The 23566-nt window shown below is 43.1% G+C and overlaps 1 protein-coding gene across 3 annotated transcripts in view; it reads right to left on the minus strand.

The window, feature by feature from the left end:
- VPS53 (VPS53 subunit of GARP complex) overlaps positions 1–23566 on the minus strand; it is a 131775-nt gene that overhangs the window by 43561 nt on the left and 64648 nt on the right. For 2 of the 3 annotated variants that reach the window (XM_045571037.1, XM_045571038.1), the window contains exon 13: positions 10421–10522. In XM_045571037.1, the coding sequence (XP_045426993.1) occupies positions 10421–10522 (102 nt within the window). Of the gene's footprint in view, positions 1–4628; positions 4724–10420; positions 10523–23566 lie in introns of all 3 variants that reach the window. The other variant, XM_036408414.2, reaches the window with a different exon arrangement.

Genomic DNA, 23566 nt, shown 5'->3' on the forward strand with positions numbered 1-23566 from the left:
AAAGAGTCAAGTACATGCAACCCATAACCCTGGAATAAATTCTGGGTTATAGCCAACATGACTGAAAGTAACTGACAGTGAAACTCAGGCTTGAGGAAGGCAGAAGACGCAGGAGTTCCAATCCAACAGAAGTTATCAGAGGGGGCACAGGAGGACGGGCGGATGGTTCACGAACAGCTTTTCTTAGAGAGATGTAACTGAATGAACAAAGTGCCCATGCAGAGAAATCTCTTCCTCGAGAGACATTCCCAAGAGTAGAAGACATACTACCTTACTCCTGACTGTAAACAAAAATTGAGAAAGCTGCTTAAAGCACAGAATGGCAGCTTAGCCTGACCTGTGAAAGCGGTGGCTTCGGGACATCTCCACTTCCTGCCTCCTCCCAGGTACTGGCTCTGCAGTACTGCTGCTGCTTGGCTTTTGGCTGGGGCAGGTGCTGCCAGAACTTTCCCTGGGCAGGTGGGAGGCTGGGGAGATGAGCTGGCGACACTGATCAGGCCACCCAACCGTTGCCTAAGAGTCCAGAACAAGATCACAGGGAGGGCAGGGCACAGTTCTTGAGCACCATTTACTTGTGCCAAGTACCCACCTCATTTCACCCTCACCACTAATCCTAGGAGGGGAGCATTACTAACTTCACTGCAGAGGGGGCAGAACAAACTCGGACAGGTTAAATTCCATGCTCGAGATCCCAGGTGAGCGAGGGCAGAGTTCTGACTCAAATCCAGGCCTGCCTGGCATCCAGATCCACATTCTTTACACTGTGGTGGGTCTCTGTCATTGCGGAGCTTGTGAACGGCCTAAGATTTTCCTCCTTGAAGATTTCTGAGTCAGAGCTACAAGAGTAGTATTGATAATTTGTACAAAAATCAGTCCCTACCTGAGCTTCTCCCTAGCCTTAGGATTCTTTGACTTAAGGGAAGAAAGGCTTTATAGAATCCCTTGAAATTGTACTCAAAAACGGTGTGTAGGCTCATGAAGATTTGTTTTGGCAAGAGTGTCCCTGGCTTTCATCAGGTTCTCAGAGGGATCTAGGACTCAAAAATGGTTAATAACCACTGCTTTAAGCATTATTTGGTCTGATCCTCTCCTTTCACAGATGCGGAAGTGGACTTGGTGAATTCTATTTTCTACTTCAAGCTTTTGCTGCTTATTCTGGAGCTACAACAGTACAGCCTACGCAGTTCTCCTCCAAGCAGCTTCCGCCGCTTCCCTCGTGCTGTGGAAACATCCTAGAGAGGCCAAATGGCAGGATGAGCGGCCAGCGCTTCATTTTTCATAGAGAAATGGAGAGCCCCTACGGAAGGGAGGTCTGGCCCTTTGCCCAAAGTACCATGAACAATGAGTATTCTTCACATGAATCAAGGCCATGCAAAAGGAGTAGGTGCCAGAATTAGAATGATTCGGAAGAATGACTTTAGACCTGATAGGCTGGGGAAGAACGTGTGAGGTTATCTCACATGCACTTTAACCCCTGGACCCAACAGCTTTTAAGCCTTTTTAAAAATAAAGATTCGGGTTGATAAGGGGCTTTGCCCAATAACAGCCATCCAGGTGGGTTGCTTTAAAACCCGGTAATCGAGTCGGCAAACAGCTGATTCTTATTCTGGCCCTCTCTGGGTCTCACTAACTTCCTGAGGAAAACTTTCTGCACGCAAAAGATGGAGTGCTTTTCAAGGACTCAGAGGCAGGAGCAATAGCTCAACACACTGAGATTGTGCTTCCCTGCTATTGCCGACAACAGTTCTGCTCAAATAAACGCACAAAAATTCTTTACAGGTTTTAAATGTTTCTTACAAAGGAAAATCCAGATTATTTGTATTAGTTTCCAGTCTCTGTAAGAGGAATGCAAGTAAAACCTCCTCAAACCAGAAGAGAAAGGACTGTAGGTCCCTCCGGTGACAAAATAGGAAGGCAAAAAGAAAAATCTGTGCGTGGAAACTGTCAACTATGCTCAGAAGGTGGAGGCCCCAGACTCCTTTCTGGGACCGGCAGTCCGAATCCACTGGGATAGACTGGACGAGGGGCCTGCACTGGTTTTCTATCAACGTTTTCCCATCAAGAAAACGTCAGGGATGGAAGAAAATAACAAAATACAAGAAGTCTAAGTAAATAAATAAAAATAAAGGACTAAGAGGCAATAGTAGCGATGACCCTGTGTGCGCCTACAGGCACAAACCCAGTGGGTAGAAAGCAGAAATAAAACTGTGGCATTATAAGGCAAAAACTGTCCAGGCAACTTGATTGGGTGGGTTGAGTGGGGGGGAGCAGTAAGCAGGTTTTTTGTTAATGTAGAAACTCTTTTACAAAGTTCATTTTCTGGGATTTTAATCTGAAGCATTTAGTCACTGGGGAGGAAAAGAATAGAAGTTAGCTATAAAAATCAAGTAGGTGACACTTTTATTGGGGCAGAATGGGACAGTCCAAGAATGTAGATAATGATTCATTCTCCAAATGCTCATCTATTTATAGTGTGTTCATCCTGGAGTTATTTCTTTGTTTGCCTTCTTTCTTTTTTATTTTGACTGATGATAGGCATGATATTTTGCTTTGATGTGTTTCTAAGTGTGGTTTCACACGGCTCAGTAAAAATGATGCAGCCAACAAGTATGCGATGATTGCAGTGTGATGGTCTGACTGTAGGGCAGTGTTACAGCAGCTTCCTAGTTTCTCCCTTTCCCTCTCTTTTTAAATCTTCAGTGACTTTTTATTTTCTTCAGTCTTCAATGATGAGAGAAATATTATGGAGACATTGCTATCTAACACGTAACCTTTTTCAATAAAAAATTCCTGTGTTCAGTAGCATGGTTAATGCTGCTGATCAGCCTTCCCCTCCAAACTGTACACGGCGGCTGGGAATGTTCACAACTCGCGTGCATGGCAGCAGATAATCCCTGTATTCCACATCGCTACCGTTTTGCATAAAATAAATTGGTCAAGATTGATACTTTGGAAAAAACTGGGTAGGTGAATAATAATAATGTTCCATGTGGTGAACCCACTTATATTCTCTTAATCTTATGATTTACCCCTAAAACACATTTGGAAAAAGGAATTCACTAGCCTATGACAGAATCATTAAAAAGGGGGTAAAAAAAAGACTGGGCTTTGGTGCCTAAATGCTTTCCCAGAGTACTCCCCTCAAGAACTTTTTCACAGCCGCTGCCGCTCCTCCACGTGAGCCACTGTCAGACTGTCTGGTCCTCTGTGTGTGCTCTGCAGGCTACCAGGCCTCCCCGTGGAGCCCGGGCCAGCCTGCCTCCACAGCTCTGCTGTGCCAGAAGCCCACCCTGTTCCCAGGCCGCCTTCCAGTGTGGAAGGGTCTGCATACCCTGGCTTGGGCAGAGGTTCAGGGATGAGGGGGTTTTTCTAGCTTCGCATGAGCAGTGGACACGGGATCACGCGTCCTCTCTGACTGTAAGGAAACTTGGCTACACTGGGCTGCTCTATAAATTTTCTGGAGCCCTTAAGTTTGTAAGATGCATACACATTAAATAAGTGACAATCCATAAAAGAAGGTAGGAACCCATCAGTCCATGCCGACAAACAAATGGGGGAGAAGGGAGGCTCTTCCTTACAGTAGCACTCCAATCAGCAAATATAGAAGTGATGGAAACGAACGCTAACATCTGGCAAACAATACAGTAATAATCCTGTCGGGCAGGAATCATCAGAGGATGTCAAAGTGAGTTGGCAGAGTGTGATGAAAAACAGGATATTTACATAGTCCCAAAGTATCCCCTGACAAGATACTCATTAATCAGAAAGAGGAAAACAGGAGCGTCACAGCAGTGAATGCTGGCAGACACCACATAAAGCAAGTGGTCACAGTCAGCATCTCCAGCAATGGGACGAATCCACGTGACGCGTCTCCTGATGTGATGCTCTGAGGACACGACATAGCCTCTGTGGCATTCCTGCCCAAATTCTTGCATAACTGGGATTTAATTGAGAGGCAACATCAGACAAACCAAAATTAAGGGAATTGTACAAAACAACTGCTCGATACTCTCTAAAAGTATCAAGGTCAGGAAGGTAACAAAAAGACTGAGGAACCATTCAAGATTGAAGGAAATTTAAAATCTTGACAACTAAATGCATAACTGGATCTTGAACAGAAAAAGGGCATTCGTGGGACAATATTACCCTCCTGGTTTTGTTAACTATGGATATGAAAAATGTTAACATTCTCTGGGGGAAGGGTCTCTGAGAATTTTTGTAACTTTTTTGTAAGTCTAAATGATTTCAAAATAAAAGTTAAACAAATTGTACTTGAAAACATATACATTAGAGATTAGGCTGTCTTTCTCTGTTTGCCAGCGCCTGACACTGTAAAGCCAGCGGGCTGACACATACAGCTATGTAAGGGCTTGGTGCCCAGGGGGAAGGGGATGTTGGGATCCATTTGGGACCTTATTAGAGTCAAAATCAGGCTTCTGAGATTTATAGACACAATAAATGATAACATTCAAGAGATATAAAAATATCCTTAACAGGTTTCCCGGGAGGGTCAGGGGCGTGCCAAGTCCTTCCTTCCGCCTCGGCAAAGAGCTGTGTCCTTGGGAAGCCCAACCACAACCAGAGGAGGGGGAAATGCAATAGAAAACAGCAAACTGTTCATCACTCACTTGTCCTGGGACTCAATATACACGTAGAGATGAGGCTCAAAACACTTGGAAACAATGCCATGGAATGGATTGTCTGGGGCTTTAGGCTTCTTTGGCTGCAAAGAAAAAAAGACAAGAAAAGAAGAAAAAAGAACCCTATACTTGAATTGTCTTTGAAAAATGTCAAGCAGTTTCAAAGTAAATGTCCCTTCCAAGTTCACTCCTAACTATAGATAAGCAGCACTCAATGTCACTAAACTGGCCCAAGCTGGTTTGGCTCAGTGGATAGTTTTGGCCTGTGGACTGAAGGGTTCTGGGTTCAAGTCCTGTCAAGGGCATGCACCTGCGTTGCAGGCTCGATCCCTGGCCCCCCTTCGGCGTGCATGCAGGAGGCAACCAAATCGACGTGTCTATCTCACATCGATGTTTCTCTCTCGGTCTCCCCCCCTCCTCCCACTCTCTCTAAAAATATCAATGGAAGAATATCCTCCGGTGCAAATTAACAACAAAAAAGTAACTAAACTGGGTCTGCATCCTGCATTGTAATTCATGCCAACTTGTGAACAATAAGCTGGCTTTGTTAGAACATTTACTTGCTTAGTATGGTGAAAATTTACTGCTACTTTGATAATACATGCACTTTCAATTTGGAAGTGATTCATCATCTAACTGATGTTTTAAAAATTTAAATCCTAGCTAATAACAGCATTTATATTTATAGTGCTTTAAAAGTTATAAAAGTGCTTTCACATTATCTAATTTTGATTGCCTCTTTTTACTAATTGTTATTATGAACCAGGCACTTTAATACAAAGTATTGTAATATCTCACCTACTCCACACAAACCTCAATGTAGGAATTTTTACTATTATTTATACCTAAAAAAAAAGGAGTTCCAGCCCTAATCAGTTTAGCTCAATGGATAGAGCATTGGCCTGTGGACTCAAGGGTCCCAAGTTCGATTCCGATCAAGGACATGTGCCTTGGTTTCAGGCACACCCCCAGTGGGGAGTGTGCAAGAGGCAGCTGAATCGATGTTTCTCCCTCATCAATGTTTCAGACCTCTATCCCTCTCCTTTCCTTAATTAATAAAAAATATTAAAAGAAGGAAGGAAGGAAGGAAGGAAGGAAGGAAGGAAGGAAGGAAGGAAGGAAGGAAGGAAAGAAAGAGAAAGAAAGAGAAAGAAAGAAAGAAAGAAAGAAAGAAAGAAAGAAAGAAAGAAAGAAAGAAAGAAAGAAAGAAAGAAAGAAAGAAAGAGAAAAGTTCCAGTTCCAGCTGGCTAGGTGGTTCAATAGTTGAGCGTGGACCTATGAACTATGAGGTCACAGTTTGATTCCTGGTCAGGGTACATGCGCGGGTTGCAGACTCAACCCCCAGTGCAGGAGGCAGCCAATGATTCACTCTCACTGATACTTCTCTCTCTCCCCACCACACCTTTCCTCTCTGAAATCAATAAAAACATATTTTAAAAGAAAATTTCTGATTTTGAGCTGTGGTAATTTAAGTGGATGTCCTTCTTAAGAAATACATACTGAAATCTATAGAGGTAAAGGGCATGAAATATGGAAACTAACAAGTTGTTCTGAAAGAGCGATGGGGGGAGGTTAGGGAGGGAGAGAGAGGAGGAGCGGGGAGGAAGTGATCAAAGTAAATGTTAACAACCAGTGAACCAAGGTGAAAGATTTTAAGAGTTCCTTGTAATATTCTTAAAACCTTTCTCTAACTTTGACATTATTTTTTTTTAAGTGAAATAAAATAGAAGACATGGGAGATGGGTGCCAATGGCCTGGCAGAACATCCCAGAGACAGCTGGGGAGCAGTCTTAAGGAATGGCCCCTGCCAACCTTCTGGCTGGCACAGAGGACACTGATGTGTGGGAGCATACAGAAACCCATGCCAGTGCAAACAAGGGCGTAAGATCAATCCCCCAGTCTGATAATGCCCTGTGTTAATTGTCACCACTGGGGGAGGCTGGGAGATGGGACATGGGTTCTCTGCAACTTCTTGTGAATGTATATATAATTATCCCCAAATAAAGGTTTCTAAAAAGTGGTTCAGGCCGAAACTAGTCTGGCTCAGTGGATAGAGCGTTGGTCTACGGACTGAAGGGTCACAGGTTCAATTACGGTCAAGGGCATGTACATTGGTTGCGGGCACATCCCTGGTGGGGAGTGTGCAGAAGGCAGCTGGTCGAGGTTTCTCTTTCATCGATGTTTCTGACTCTCTCCCTCTCCCTTCCTCTCTGTAAAAAAAATCAATAAAATATATTAAATAAATAAACAAAAATAAAAAGTGGTTCAGGAGAGAGAAGAGAGATGGACTCTGAATGTGAAGAAGTTTTAGGAATATCTTACTCTATTTTTGGCTTGTGTTCCTTTTTATGCATGCATGAAGATGACATGATAAAAATCTCTAAGTCTGAAGAAGCCATTCGGTAAAAAATACAGATTCTAAATGATGGAAGAAAATGGCTACATGGCGTTCCAGCACACTCATCCCGACCAGCCTTCCTCGGGCCCTGTGCTGGACGAGCCCCACAGCACACTCTGAGTTTGGCACTCGGAGAGTGGCATAATCAGACCGAGCGGGCGTCCCCACCCCACCCGCAGGCGATCTGCTCTGCCCAGCCTCTGCCCACTAATGCCGCTCCTGGCAGTGAGAACAGAGACCTGCCACCACCGCGCTCGGTCCTCCTGCAGTGCTCTCAGTGTGAGATGGGAGAAGAGGACAATAGGAGAGATGGCCTGAACTTTCCTTTCTTTCCACGGGGCTGCCTCCTGCCCATGGCTGTGCTCACATTTACAATAGATAATAGGAGCTGGAATTTCAGCCTAAGCTGGTGTCTCCTTTTGCACCGTCCAGCTCCCCAAAGGATTGGTTCTCGGCTCAAAGCATCCACTAAGTCATTTAGCAGTAGCACGCAGGCTGGCTTTCTGAGTGTGTGAATTCTGTCCAAAAGCTGCAGATGTGGAAGCTATTTCCTCCTGGAGTCTGATGGAATAATAAAAGGTTACTGTTGTCACAGTAAGGAGGTCTGCAGCTGGCCCCATTTCCTTTTATTGCTATCCAATGTAAACAGATTAAGTCTTACTGCTCGGATCACCAGAAGGGGACATTTTTAACCAGAAATTCCTTATTTCTTCTGCCTCTTTCTTTTAGACTCTGAGTACCCTCATTCTCTTTTCATATGCCATTTTATTTTTATCATTCGGAATATGCTGGCAACTGCCTGTTCGAACTAAATGCCTCTTTTCAAGTTCATTCTCCTTTCACCATAACCTGAACGGTGGCAGTGAGCAGCAATGAGCCTTACCATGGGGGCACACTGTCCACTGACTGCAGTGCCCCGGTGGGTTGGGTGACCCAGGGTAACCTTCCCCCACCACCTCCGGCTAAGCTCGCCACAGCAAACTGTGGACTTCCCCCCCAGTACTCCGCGGGCTCCTGTGCACCCAACTGGAAGCCACAGGAAGTGGCTGCGAGGAGGAAGATCCTGGCGCTCCCACTTAATCAATCACAAGCAAGACAAGTGCTGGCGAGGCCTGCAAGGTCGGGGACGATATGTGAGGAGGCATTCATCACTGGTGTGTAAGTTTTATTACTAAGAAGCAATAGGCTGTGAAATTGCAAGTGGATAATCTAGTCTGGGGATTTTTTAGTACTTTATTTTTAAACACATTAAGCCCCTGGATCAAAGGAAATTTCACCTGGAAGTCCACGATAAAAGTGGCTCATAAAAGGACTCCTTTGTTTGGAGGTGACTTGGTCTCCTCCCAACTCCCCACAGTGATACCTGCTGGGGGCCCTCAGGAAGCAGTCCGAAAGCAATGAGCTCTTTCTAAAGATCACAAAACCAGGGAAGTCTGGAGAAAGTAAAACTCTAGCTCAGTGGTTAAGCATTAACCTATGAACTAGGTCATAGTTCGGTTCCCCGTCAGGGCACATGCCCGGGTTGCAGGCTCCATCCCCGTGTGGGGCGTGAAGGAGGCAGCCGATCAATGATTCTCTCTCATCATTGATGTATCTATCTCTCTCTCTCCCTCTCCTCTCTGAAATCCATAAAAATATATCTATTTTAAAAATCTACTGAAGGTCATGTGGTCAGATGACAGACCAGACTGGCACTTTCCCTACCACAGGACTCTGCTTTACCACATGAGTCTGGGTTCTCTGTCCTTAGAATGAGCAGGTCTTGGTCATTATTACAATAACCTTGAGCTTCCGGAATGAGCAAAAAGTTTCATAAGAAATAATAAAAATCGGGTTTAATTTTGTAGGAAATGGGGAATTGTATCCTAATCCAGTTTAATCACATCCAGAGATGACTAGCTGAAGAGATAACTTTTCACAGCAGTACTACAGCTGAGTATTCAACCACACAGTCCTGGACATGACAATGGCAGCCACCAGCACTGAGCGACATGGCACCCAGGGTGGGTGGAGGATATACACCAGAAGAATGAGTTCTGCATACAGCTTCCTCCTTCCCATCCGGTCCTTCCTCTCAAAATGTTACCAGAAATCTTGTTTTCCTCCCCACGCTGGCTGATAGGATGGCTTTAAATCAATTTCATTTAATCCTATAGATCTCTGGGATACAGCCTGAAGGGACCCTTCAGTTTTATTCATTCATTTTTATTCATGGGAATAATTCCTATGTCCTCTACTTTTCATTGAGACATCACAGGGTAATAAAAGTGCCAAGAAAGGAATCCTAGTCTCTGACTTCTAGGCCTGGCTTCCAGTCCTAGCTCCTCCACTTCCAGACTAGGCAACCCCGGCAAGTCACTTAACCTTTCGGAGCTGCAGGCATTGCAGCTCATATAAAGTCATATAAAACGAGAGATGGGCACTCTGAAGATAAAATGAAATAAAGCATGTGAAAGGCTTTTAAACTATAAAGCACCATAAAAATGTGAGGTATCCATGTTGTTATAATGATTTAATCAATGGACCAGACACATTTTATTGCATCACTTCAGAACAGCCCCTGGAAATTCTGCCCTCCTGGCTCCTGCCAGGACTGCACACCGCCCTCACCATGCTGGAAATACAGGGTGAGCTGCAAAGAGTGTGGCTAGGCTTCCCAGAGCTAGTCTTCCTAGCCAGCCTTCCTTTTCTGATGTCTGGACCAAACCAATACTCTTAAAATAATTCTTTAGAAGCCAAAGGTAGAAAATTAAAAGGAAGGATCACTAATCCAGACAGAAAAAGTTCTGATTTATTGCTCTAAACCCTTCTTGTCATAAAATGGCAGTGAAACAAAAACACAGTTCTTGTAGGATGAAGAGAGAGGAAATTTAGAGTTGGACAGAAAAATCCAAAGGAAATGCTAGCGTTCTGGGAAAAGTAACTCCAAATACGCCACTGGGTCACCGTGAAGTTTCCAGGCCTCCCAATGGCTTCCAGGCCTCCAGCGATCGGCTTACCCTGAGCGGGGGCCAACCCAGCGGATGGCGTAACCCTGCTGAGGACCTTTCGGCCTTTCATGTCCTCACCGGACCAGATCAGAGCACAAGGGGAAGCTGAGCTGACAAGTTCAGGAGCTGATGACTGAGGAGGGCAGATTAAGCTTGTGTGTGTGGCTAATTCCGGTGGTGAGGCTTTTGGGAGCAGAGAGGCAGGGCAGGAAGGGCTGCTGTTTCACTCAGTTTTCTAAATACACTTTCAGATAATGGCTCTCTGTAAAGACCACCGAAGCTGTAATCTCTGAATGTGGTCGACAGCCAGAGGATCATATATAGAGCGAGCAAACCCATTTTCAGGTACAAGCACTAGGTAGGATGCAAGTGGAAGTGGAAACCAGACTTACTTGATCTGAATCTCCTTTCTCCATGGCCAGTTCTTCCATCTCTGGTGTTGACTCATCTTCCAGGAAAGGATTGGTAGATGGGGGTGGAGACTCGAGTTTTTTCTGTTAAGACATAAGAGACAGGCATCTTCTGAGCTCTCCCCATGGCTTTTCCATGTCTCCCCAAGAGCCAAATCATGAAATCTGACCTAATGAGCAAGAACTGAGGCAACATGACCACATGCTCACCTTTAAGCCTTCACACTGTTTCCCACCTTCTTGAAACCTTACTGCCCACCCAACCCCATCCCAATCCCAACCCAATCTGGCTAAAACTCTTATCCTTCAGTATGCAAACTAAAAGTCACGTCTGGGAAGCCTTCCCCATTGTCAATTTTGGGTTAGATGTTCCTGCCACCATCCCACCGGCACATCCCCTACCCAGGTATTTATTAAAATATTGCAATTGCCCATTTATTCGTCTCCTCCCTAGATTCCTTATGGCAGGGATCATGTTATGGCAGGGATCATGTCTTGTTCCCATCCTAACTCTGGTGCCCAGCCTGTAATGGGTGCTCCATAAATATGAATGGATCAAAATGCCAGATGGGTTTGAATTCAAGAACAAACTATAGCAGGGCCTGGCGGTGCACACTTGTAGTCCCAGCTACTGGAAGCTGAGGCAGGAAGATCACTTGAGCCCAAGAGTTCTGGGCTGTAGCGCGCTATGCCAATTGGGTATCTGTGCTAAGTTGGCCAACAATATGGTGACCTCCAGGGAGCAGGGGACCACCAGGTTGCCTAGAAGTGAACTTCCCCAGGCTGGAAACGAAGCAGGTCAATACGCCTGTGCTGATCAGTACTGGGCTTGTGCCAGTGAATGCCACTGCATCCCAGCCTGGGCAACACAGCAAGGCCCCATCTCTTTTAAACCCTCAGGAATGAATCTTGAACTCTCAAGAAACAAATGATACAGTGATACTACCAGCTAGTATTCACTGCCTGAACCTTAAAAAAGAAACAAACAGCTGAAATCGGTTTGGCTCAGTGGATAGAGCGTCAGCCTGTGGACTGAAAGGTCCTGGGTTCAATTCCAGTCGGGGGTATGTGCCTTGGTTGCAGGCACATCCCTGGTGGGGAGTGTGCAGGAGGCAGCTGATCGATGTTTCTCTCTCATCGATGTTTCTGGTTCTCTATCCCTCTCCTTTCCTCTCTGTAAAAACTCAATAAAATATATTTTTTTAAAAAGAAAAAAGAGACAAACAGCCCAGCCGGCATGGCCAGTGATTGAGCATCAACCTATGCACCAGGAGGCCACCTCTTAATTCCTGGTCAGGGCACTGCTGATCGATCCCCAGTGTAGGGCACACAGGAGGCAGCCCATCAATTATTCTCTCTTATCATTGATGTTTCTATCTCTCCTCCCTCTACCTTCCCTTCTGAAATCAATAAAATTATATTTAAAAAACAACAATAAACTATAAAGCTAATTTTATATGTTTTTAGATTATAGACAAAGGTCCCTTCCCAAATAAATCCCTTTACAACCACCACAACAAAATATCCTTCAGAAAAATCACTTCCCAGCTTCTGAATTCAACCACTCTTTCAAAAATATGTTGTTGAGTGGGACCAGAGCCTGGTGGGAAAGCTGGAGGCGGGTGATGTAGGTTTTAGCTCCAACACTTGGACAAATCATCTAGCTCCTGTGAGCCACAGCAGCCTCATCTGCTGAATGAGGATACACTCAGAGGACACGCAAACAATCAAATGTGATAAAGCGTTCGAAGTCCTAGGAGGAGCACACAATACATATATGAGACCTTAATGGTGGTAATTCCAGCGCAACAACAGAATCAAGGCAGCTCTTTGGAATTTTTTACAAATACGACCTTGAGATGTTTATGCCAGGGAGCTGGGAGTTCTAGCAGAAAGGGAACTAAGTAGACACGCAGGATAAAGGAAATTGGCTGGTGCTGGGGATGACAAGGGGCAAGGAGTGGCTCCCTGGAGACAAGAAGCCGGGTACAGCCCCAGCCATGTGGGTCAGCTGGTTGGAGCCCTGTCCCGTACACCAAAAAGGTTTAGGCTCCACACATACCTAGTGTGCAGGTTCCATCCCTGGTCGGTGGGAGCATGTACAGGAGGCAACTGATTGATGTTCCTCTCTTTCTCCCTTCCTCTCTCTCTCAAATCAATAAACATATCCTTGGGTGAGGGTTAAAAAAAAAAAAAATCCAGGTGGAGGAGTTTCTAATGTGACATTTTAGCATATATTAATGGACAAATGAACAATTCCCTGAGCCAAGAGGGATAGCCGATGGACTATAGTGTGAATGACTCTGTCAAGTGCCAGGATATCAGCTAAAAATATTACCAAAAAAAGAAGAAGAAGAGGAAGAAACCACACCTGTGTCTGTGTCTGGTTTAGACTTCAAGACAATTCTGCTTACACTCACATAAACTAAAAAATTCCTGGCCATAACACTTGGATGCTATCGCAGTTAGACAAAGCTTCAGCATATGAAGAAAGCCTTGTGATTAATGCATTAGCTCAAGGTAATCATTAGTAGGATAATGGCTTTTGTGGTATCCTGCTGAGAAACAATATGGTCTAACAACTAAGCAAATATTTCAAATGTACACAATTAGAACTCTGACTTCCTTGCCTGATATAGAAAATATATATATATATATCCTATAAAGTAAAAGCTATTTAAGTTTCTTTTTTAGAATTAGGCTATTTTTAGGAAGAAAATTTTCTTTTTAAAAATATATATATTTTATTAATTTTTTTTACAGAGAGGAAGGGAGAGGGATAGAGAGCTAGAAACATTGATGAGAGAGAAACACTGACCAGCTGCCTCCTGCACACCCCCTACCAGGGATGCGCCCACAACCAAGGTACATGCCCTTGACCGGAATCGAATCTGGGACCTTTCAGTCCACAGACCGACACTCTATCCTAGGGGTGTCGAACTCAATCAGAGAAGGGGCCAAAATCTAAAATCCAGCCTAAATCGCGGGCCGAATGGTTTACTGAACAGTCATAAACTGTCATTGTGATGGAAACGCAGCGGAGTGCAGTGATGACAGCGCAGTGCGGGCCACATTGCAAGGCCTGGCGGGACGGATTTGGCCCGCGGGCCTTGTGTTTGACACATGTGCTCTATCCACTGAGCCAAACCGGTTTCGGCAGAAATGTTTCTTTAAAAACAATATTTCTAAGCTTTAGTTATCTCTGTAAGGGTTAGTAGTGTAGGGAAAGAGGAATGGTGAGAAAGGAAATCCATGAAGTCTGAGCTTCAACAAGATAAATGAGTAACTAGCGTTGGATTCCTGATCCCACCGGCTCCGCAGTGGGTTTTGGGGTCACACTGTTGAGCTGAATCTTTATGCTCTGAGCCTTTGGCCCTTTGGACATGTGGAGAGCAAGTCAGTAATTGAAGTGAAAAGCTTTGTTCAAAATCATTCAGTGATAAAACAAGGATTTGAATTTTTGAACTAAACAATACTCATCTATTGTTAGGTCTACCAGGGTTGACAATAACAGATCAAAATTATACACAGGTGAGCCTCATTTTAAAAAACAATGTTTTACTGGAATTCATGACAAAAAGTGGACATCAGTGAAGTGAACTGAGGGCGCTCCTGGGCTCCACTCTCACGGGAGTGTCTGTGGATAGATGTAAGACGTAAAACCTAAAGGCAGCATTGAAAAGGCATTTGGGGCAGGAGAACACGGGCCACTTGCTCAGTGTTATGGGTCGAAAGAGTCCCAAGATTTCTTTCCTATCCCCACCGTCTGTCTCTATTAACATCCTGATGAGATTCCTGAGGGAGTCATAGGCACTAAGGGACTTCTTCCTCATTCATTTGCGGCACAGATGTGTCAAGTGTGGACCACGATGTTGCAAAAAAGCGATTCATTCCTTCATTCACCCACTAACAAATGGATGTGCCATATGCTGGGCACCTGCTGCCCTCATGGAGCTTATGGTCAGGCTAGGAAGACGGACTTTAATAAAATAATCACAAAAATGTGTGATGAGGGCCATTCAGGAAAAGTATAGATTTCTATTAAAGGATGTAACACAGGGTCACAGAAAACTTCCCCAAGGAAATGTTTGAGCCAGAACTGAAGGATGCTCCAGAGTTAAATACGTGAAGGGGACAGGAGGAGGTAGGTAGGGGTGCCAGAGCTTTCCAGGCATGGAATAGCTTCTGTTTGCCATTCATTCAGAGTACGGACTGAGCATCTACTCTGTTCCAGGTACTCTTCTAGGCATTAGAAACACAACCCTGAATGAGACAGAAAAGGAAGGGAGGCAGTGATGAAAATAAAACTTAGGAATGGGGTGGGCTGGGGTGATCAGAAAAGGTCTTTTGGAGGAGTGATAGTTGAGCAGAGACCTGAATAAGAAGGAGCCAATCAAAGACCTGGGGAAGAGCATTCTCCGGCGGGGGACCTGGTGCAAAGACTGGAAGGAGCTTGCTGAGTCTGAAGGACAGGGAGGAAGACAGGGCATGAGATGAGAGAGGCAGCAGGAGCTCAAGCACATAGCCTTTCCTGGGCCATGGTAAACGTTACATTTTTCTTACGGCAATTGAGCAGTGAGTGCGAGTTTTAAACAAAGAAACGATAGGCTCTAATTTAGATTTTAAAAATGTCATTTCAACATTATGAAATGGAATGGAAAAGAAGACCAGCTTAAGAGGCTGCTGCAGTGTTCCAGGCAAGGGCCCATGTGGGAGAAGACGAAGCTGGCGTTGTGGAGACAAAATAAAAAAGGTGGCCAGATTTGGGGCATATGTAGGAGATAAGGTCCAGAGGACTTGTTGAGAGTGTATGTGAGGGTGAAGGAAAAGAAGGAATCTAGGATCATTCTTGTCCTGAGCAACTGCGTGGCTGGTGTTACCATGAACTGAGTAACAAACCCTGGGTTTGAGTCCAGCCTCTATCACTTGGGTACGTTGCTAAACTTCTCCAAGCCCCAGTTCTTCTACAAGGAATGCGAAGGGATAGAAATACCCGCTGCACAGAGCTGTCATGAGGCCTAAACGAGATACTGTATGTAAAGCATGAGCTATGCAATGTAACGCTGCTTAACACATCGCCCGATGCAGAGGGAAACCTCAGTGCGTGTTCATTAGCGTTTCATGGGGGCGGGCAACTAAATAAGGCAGAAAGGTGGTTGTGTTTCTCTGGATGAAGCAACTCTCAGAAGAGGAAGAAATGGGAGCCCAAGGCCAAGAAGTCTTATAAAAATGACTCCTTTTAATCACAAGTGAGATCCTGCCCTGACTGTTTTGTCTCTTTGAGATTTCTCCAGGAAATGAAAGCGACGGGCCCATCAAATTACAAGGCACAGGACCACCGAGTTTCCCTCCTTCTTCCCTAGTCTCCATCAAAGCCCCGGAGTACCACAGGAACCACTACCCTGCTGGTAAATGTGCTGGTGCAAAGCCCCGAGGGCGGATCCAGACTCCTGCTATTGGGAAAGCCACGCCAGTGCTCAGATTAATGTGCTGTGATGAAGGGGCAAGCCTTTGCAGAGAGCAATCAGCCCACAACTCAGCCTTCTGTGCATGAGCCGTTGTCAGAGCCAACCAGACCACACTTCTCATTCTCGCTTTGCAGCTGCTGTAAACCATAGAGAATTACAAGCTTGGGTTTAGATTTTAAATAACTCAAATGACATATTCCATGAGCTCTGGGGCTGCTAAATGAAACCAAAAATTTGTCAAGAAATGAATAATTTTCCAATTTTAAGAGAATTCATTTTTTTCTTCTTTTGTGTGTTTTTGTTCCCCCTTCTGAATTCATTATTTTATGCTGTGAGAGCTGATGTTAAGTCCATACAAGAAAGAAAAAATTCTTCATATAGTGGATTCCTACTAATTAAACCACAGGGGATTCCCAACACCTCCAAAACCACAAGGGCCACAGGACAGTCAGATTGTCTAATTTACTGCTGGGGAGGCAGAACCTTCATCTATTCATATCCGTGTCTGTCTGTAGAAACACCTTTCTGAGGCCCCGGCTGGACACTTCAAATTATCAACGAAGGAACTCTGAAACTTAAGACTAATCTGTTTCTATCCCTGGAGGAGAAAACATTCAGTTATGAGCATTCCAGGCCCTGGGCAGGTAGCTTAGTTGGTTAGAGCATCACCCTATATGCCATGGTTGTGGGTTCGATTCCCAGTCACATGAAGCAACTAATGGCTGAGGCCGGTTTGGCCCAGCGGATAAGAGAGTCGGTCTGCAGACTGAAAGGTCCTAGGTTTGATTCTGGTTAAGGGCAGGTACATTGGCTGCGGGCACATCCCCATTGGGGGGTGTGCAGGAGGCAGCTGGTCGATGATTCTCTCTCATTTATGTTTCTGGCTCTCTGTCCCTCTTCCTTCCTCTCTTTTTCCCTTTCTCTCTCTCTCTAAAATCAATAAATAAAAAAAATTAAAAGAAATGAAAGTTCTGTAATTTCTGCAATTCTTATTTCATAAATATTTTACTCCAACCCAAATCCTAATTTGTCCTTGAAGAGATGGTCTGGAGGCTTCAGCTATGGCTGTGAACACAGCACTGTGCACACATGTTTAATATTGCTGGGCTCCCCTCGAGGTTTCACCACGTTCGTTTCTCACACTGGGATAGTTAGTTATGTATAGGTTTCTTTCTCCATAAGCATCTGTGATATTCAATTTTTCATCTTTTTCCAAGGCCCTCCACAAAGAGGGACCTTGAGAAACATTTTGAGTAAATTTTGATCTGATGAGAAACGCTTAATAAAATGTTCTTCAGACACCTTGGGAACATTTTCTACTTTCTGTAAACAAAGCAAAAAAACCTTGTGTATGTGTGTGCCCTTGTAAGAAAGTCTCAAAAATATAACCCAAACTATTAAACAGTGACCATTTCTCAAGAGAGGGATTTAGAGTAATTGAGAAGAGATAGTTCTTTTAAAATATTTTATTCTGTTTGAGCTTTAACAGCATGTATTTCTTTCTCTCTCTCATAGATAAATTAACTGGAGTGTGAAGATGATTTATAACTAAATCAGAGAGTCTTTTCTAAAACCCTTAATATTTTAAAGTTGCGATATAATTAGCATACAATCCACCATTTTAATTTAGTGGTTTTTAGTATATTCACAAGGCTGTTCCACCATCACCACTGTCTAATTCCAGAACTCTTTTCACCCCAGAAGAAACCCCTATCTATTAGTTGTCACTTCCTGATCTTCTCCTTCCCCCAATCCCTGGCAATTACTTATCTAGCTTTATGGATTTGTCTATTCTGTAGGTTTCATATAAATGGAATCATATAGGTGACCTATTATGTCTGGCTTCTTTCACTTAATGTAGTGTTTTCAGGGTTCATCCATGTTGAACTATGTGTTGGGCTGAATAATATTCCATTGTGTGGCTATATCACATTTTGTTTATCCATTTGTCCATTAAAAGATATCTGTGTTGTTTCTACCTTTTGGTTACTATGAATAGTACTGTGTAAACATTCATGTACAAGTATTCATATGAACATGAACATTTTAAAATATATATATATTTTATTGATTTTTCACAGAGAGGAAGAGAGAGGGATAGAGAGTTAGAAACATCGATCAGCTGCCTCCTGCACACCCCCTACTGGGAAAGTGCGCACAACCAAGGTACATGCCCTTGACCGAATCGAACCTGAGACCTTCCAGGCCACAGGCTGACGCTCTATTCACTGAGCCAAACCGGTTTCGGTGAACATGAACATTTTAAAGTCTCTTGGGTATACACTTAGGAGTGGAAGCAAGTATTATATTCTAACAAAAAACAAAATGAAACATTTTTTAGATTGTCTTGTCTTTTCTGGCAGAGTTATTAGCCCTTTAAATTAGGCATCAGTACATGAGCACCATGCAATGCACTAAAAGAGTGAAGACTCTTTTAGTGCATTGCATGGTGCTCATGTACTAAACAATAAAGATTTTTTTAAAAAAAATCTTTATTGTTTAAAGTATTACATAGGTCCTCCTTCTCCCCCCATTAACCTCTTCTAGCCTACAGAGATTCTACTTCTGATTCTTAATAAACCATCACTAATATCAAGACTCAGCAATGGGAGAGACTAAGCAGGTGCACTCAAAAGAGACAAGAAAACAGAAAGCAGTTTAAAACACAGGCTAGCTTAAACTTGAAAATGCTCCTGGCTTCTGATCCCATAATTCACTTGTACCATAAGAGAATAATCTGAAATGTGAACAGACTTGTTCACAAAAATGTTCACTGTGGCCTTATTTATAAAAGTGAAAAGCACCTAAGGGATAATACGGGAAATTATGAACCATTTATACAGCAAAGTATTGCAGAGTGATTGAGAAAACACTTAGGATATGACATGAGGAAAAGTAGAATATAAAATTATATTTACGTATCACGTATAAAAATTTCCTTAAAATGGACTGGGATCTAAATAAAAAGAGCAAAAACTGAAAAACTCTTAGAATGAAGCATAAGTAAATGTTTATGACCTTTGATTCCTAGAAGAAAACACAGGCAGTAAACTCTGACATCAGTTTTTAGCCACTATGGAAAACAGTAAGAAGCTTCCTAAAAAAAAAAATAAAAAAAAAAATAAAACTACCATATGACCCAGCAATTCCACTTATGGGTATCTATCCAAAGAAAAGAAAATACTATTCCCAAAAGATATATGCATCCTTATGTTCACTGCAGGATTATATGCAATTAGAGGCCCGGTGCATGAAATTAATGCACAAAACAACCCACAGAATGGGAGAAAATATTTGCAAATCATATACTGGCCATGATAAAGCACATGAATACATAAATATATCTAGAATATATTCAAAAACTCCTAAAACTCAATAATAAGACAATTTAAAAATGAGCAAAAAACTTAAAATAGACATTTCTCTATAAAATATATTAAAATGGCCAATAAGCACATAAAAAAAAAATATTCAACATCATTACTTGTTAAGAAAATGCAAATCAAAACCACAATGAGATATTACTTTACACTGTGAGGATAACTGTAATTAAAAACAAAACAGAAAACAGCACATTCTGGCGAGGATGTGGAAAAATCAATACTCTCCTACATTGGTGGGAATGCAAAATGGTGCAGCTGCTGTGGAAAACAATTTGGCAGTTCCTCAAAAGTTAAACACAGAGTTACCATGTAACCCAGCAATTCCACTCTCAGATATATTTCCAAGAGAACTGAAAACATATGTTCACACAAGAGTTAGTACACAAATCACAAATGTTCACAGCATTATAATAGCCAACAAACAGACACAACTCAAATGTCCATTAGCTGGCAAATGGCTAAACAAAATGCATAGCCATATAATAGAATGCTATTCAGCCATAAAAAAAGACTGAGGCATTGATATGTGCTACACAATGGATGGACCTTAAAAACACTATGCTAACTGGAGGAAGCCAGGCACAGAGACCACAATGATGATTCCCTTTATATGAAAAGTCTAGAATAGACAAACCCATAAGGACGGAAAATAGATTAGTAGTTGGCTGGAGTTGGGGGGAAGGAGGAAATTGGAAGTGATTGCTTGGGGTGGGGTGTGTTCTTTTGGGACAATGAAAATATCCTGGAATTGGATAGTTGGAATCGTGGCACAATCTTGTGAATATGCTAAAAAATAAAAAAAGGAATTGTATATTTTTAATGGTGAGACTTATATGAAATTTTGTTATATGAATTGTATTCAATTTTAAAAATAAAATAAGCAGAGGGAAAAAATGTATTTAAAAAGTGGAATTTCAGCCAAAACCGGTTTGGCTCAGTGGTACAGCGTCGGTCTGCGGACTGAAAGGTCCCAGGTTTGATTCCGGTCAAGGGCATGTACCTTGGTTGCGGGCACAACCCCGGTAGGGGGTGTGCAAGAGGCAGCTGGTCGATGTTTCTCTCATCGACGTTTCTAGCTCTCTATCTCTCTCCCTTCCTCTCTGTAAAAAATCAATAAAATATATTTAAATAAATAAATAAATAAATAAATAGTGGAATTTCAATTGTGTAAAACGTATAGAATGAACACACCCCAATTCTCATCTGTTTGATGGGAAAAGAAATGACATTTTGTCTGCCTTTTCATTCTTGCCTATAATTTCCAAATGTTCTCTCTCTCTCTCTTTAAAAAAAAAATATATTTTTTATTGATTTTTTACAGAGAGAAACAGAGAGGGATAGAGAGTTAGAAACATCAATAAGAGAGAACCATCGATCAACTGCCTCTTGCACACCTCCTATTGGGGATGTGCCAGTCACCAAAGTACATGCCCTTGACTGGAATTAAACCTGGAACCTTTCAGTCTGCAGGCCGATGCTCTATCCATGAGCCAAACCGGTTTAAGCCAAATGTACTCTCTTGACCATGAGGTACTTTCTTCTCAGAAACAAACAGAAGTTAATTCCTCATTAGGATGTGATTCACATGAAGATGTATTCCTTTAGCAGCAAATGAAGCATTTATAAATGTCTGAAACACTGAAGGGAGCTCTCTGGGTAAGGGGGGCGCTATTTCCTTGTTCTGACAGAAGCCCCTGCTCTAAGGCAGACCTGCAGAGCCCTGCCCCCTCCTCTCACACGTGCTCCCGAACGCAGGCCTTCGGTGTTGGAAGCCTGAGCGAGAGGCTAAGTCACTCGGTGTGGGCTTTTATAAGTAGGGAACCTTTTGCAAATACTCTTATGCTCAAACAGCATGGTCAAAAATTACACCTGCAGCTTCTAGATTTATAATATACTTTTTAAAACTGGGCAAATGTAAATGTGTATTACAATGACCCCTATAAACCAAAGGACAATTCTATTTAGAAAGGCAATTTATGCAATGGCAAAGAAAAGGAGAAATGCAGCTGCATTAAGTGGGAAATTTTTAATTTCATTTAAAAATTTTTCCAAATTCAGTGTGCCAAGTATAACAACTTAATCCGACCTACTCTGCTTTTTTGGAGGCTGAATATAGTGTTTATCTTGAATCTAATCATCAAGTCACTAATTATCATCAAGTCCCTAATAATCATCAAGTCACTAGTTAATTCACACTGAGACATTTGCTTTTAATTTCAAGACTATTACAAACTATTTTGAATCCCTCCTCAAGGGTCAGGAGTTGAGGCAATTAGCAAAACAGTGACAGCTCACTTCTTTCAGTAATAGTGACAGCACAGGGCGTTAAAAACTTGTTAGGGCCAGAACAGTGGTCAGCAAACAGCTTTTTGACTGAGTTTATCGACCACTGTCATATACTACCCTTTACCTCTTTGCACACAATATGCCACAATTGCCTAATCCTCACAGGCTCCCAACTACACGGTAACATTTAGTCTAGTCCAGTGGTCGGCAAACTCATTAGTCAATGGAGCGGTAAGCCAAGGTTTGCTGACCAGTGGGCTAGAACAACAAAAAAAAGCCCCGTCCTTAAATTTTTTTCAGTCTGCGTTTCTATCAGATGTCAAAGTCACATCTGTCCAAAAAGAGCACTCATCTCAGAAGGAGCTCTTTGGTGGCAGATCTTTCCAGGTGAGCTCCTCACCCCTCAAACTCACCCTCATTGTTTTACTGTCAATCAATCAAGGATAGAGGAGGGGTGGCCTTGGGAGCATCTCTGGTCAACTGGCTCCTTGGCTGACTTCTTAACGCCTCCATAACTTCCCAAGGAATTCACTAACTTTCTATGAAATTGGGCATATTAAAGGGTATTGAGATATATTCTGGTTCATTTTGTAGTTTATTCTGATACCCTGAAATAAAAAGGTGGCCATTTTTGTGTGGAAAAAGGTTTTCCACACAAAAATCAACAAACAAACAAACAAACAAACAAACAAAAAACCCCACCCATCCTGGTATATCCCAGGAGCAAGGCAGCATGGGGAGGAGGTAAAGAGACAAGGAATGGCAGGTCTTCAGGAGGGGTGCCAACAGCTAGACTAGGGGTCAGGCCACTTGGAACCCCTGGCTCAGCCCAAGCCAGGCTCCTTCCAGCACTGTCTGTCCAGGATCTCTGCTACAGGTGAAGGTGTCCCCCTACTTGGTCCATGGCAAGGTGATGCAGGACCAAGCTCAAAGTGAACATGGCCTACAGCAAGAAGCACTACCTTCACCTCTTCCCATGGCAGGCTGCGGTGAACCGATTCTCCAAGAAAGAGCCCACAGGAGTTCTGTTGCCTTTCTAGAAACTAGTTGTTTTTTTGTTTTTGTTTTTTTTGGGGGTCTTCATTATGATTTAATAAGATAATGTAAGAAAAACACTCAGTACAGTTCATAGCACAGTGTAAGTAGGCAGCAAATGTTAACAATAACAGTAAGTATTATTTTTGGGTTCAAGAAAATTTGTACTCGTAAGAGCAAATTTTAGGGTAGAATTCTACTTAAGTCCGATCCTCATCCAGAAACTAGTTTTTAAGGAAAAATCCTTGTGGGGTACGGAGCAGTCATTGTCAGGCCCTGGAATGCAGAATGATAACTAGAACGGAGGTGATCAAGGGGAAGAGTTTGACTTCAAGAAGTTGAATGGTTCGGAGAAGTCTGTGGAGACTCTAACCAACCGAGGGGTGAATGAAGAGCTCATAGTTGAGCAGGATTTCCTGGCCAAGGATTTGTAGCCCAAAACTCTGCAAACTTGATAGGAGGGAAAACAACTGGACAACTAGAGGAGAATTTATAAATCTATTATGCCAGAAAATTTCAAAAACAGAAGACCAAAGAGGAAGAAATTAGTGAAAAAGATTCAAGTGCTCCTAGCTGACCAGCCCCCACGCCAGAGCACAGCATTTGCCAGGACAGAAGGCTGCAGTTCAGGCCCGTGGCCCTGGCAGAGTGGGTGAATGTGGGTGAATGCGGAGAGAGGCCCTCTCCTCCCTCAGTAGGTTAACAGTCAGCCTGCCATTTTGACATCCCTATATTGGTTTTCTACAAAAAAGCACTGTCTCCACAAACTTGCACACAGCTCCTGCCAGCTTTTCACGGTCTCTGTGTGTTTATTCTGTTCCGTATCTGCACCTTGTTTAGAGGGGCCTTCTCTGCCCACATTACTCTGGCTGTTTTGACCTTTGGAACATTTCCTAGCACAAGCGAGGCCTGAAATGTCGAGGGACCACCCCAAGCTTACAGGTTATCCTGGTCAT

The sequence above is a fragment of the Pipistrellus kuhlii genome, unplaced genomic scaffold (genome assembly GCF_014108245.1).
Source record: "Pipistrellus kuhlii isolate mPipKuh1 unplaced genomic scaffold, mPipKuh1.p scaffold_m20_p_39, whole genome shotgun sequence".
Lineage (NCBI taxonomy): Eukaryota > Metazoa > Chordata > Mammalia > Chiroptera > Vespertilionidae > Pipistrellus > Pipistrellus kuhlii.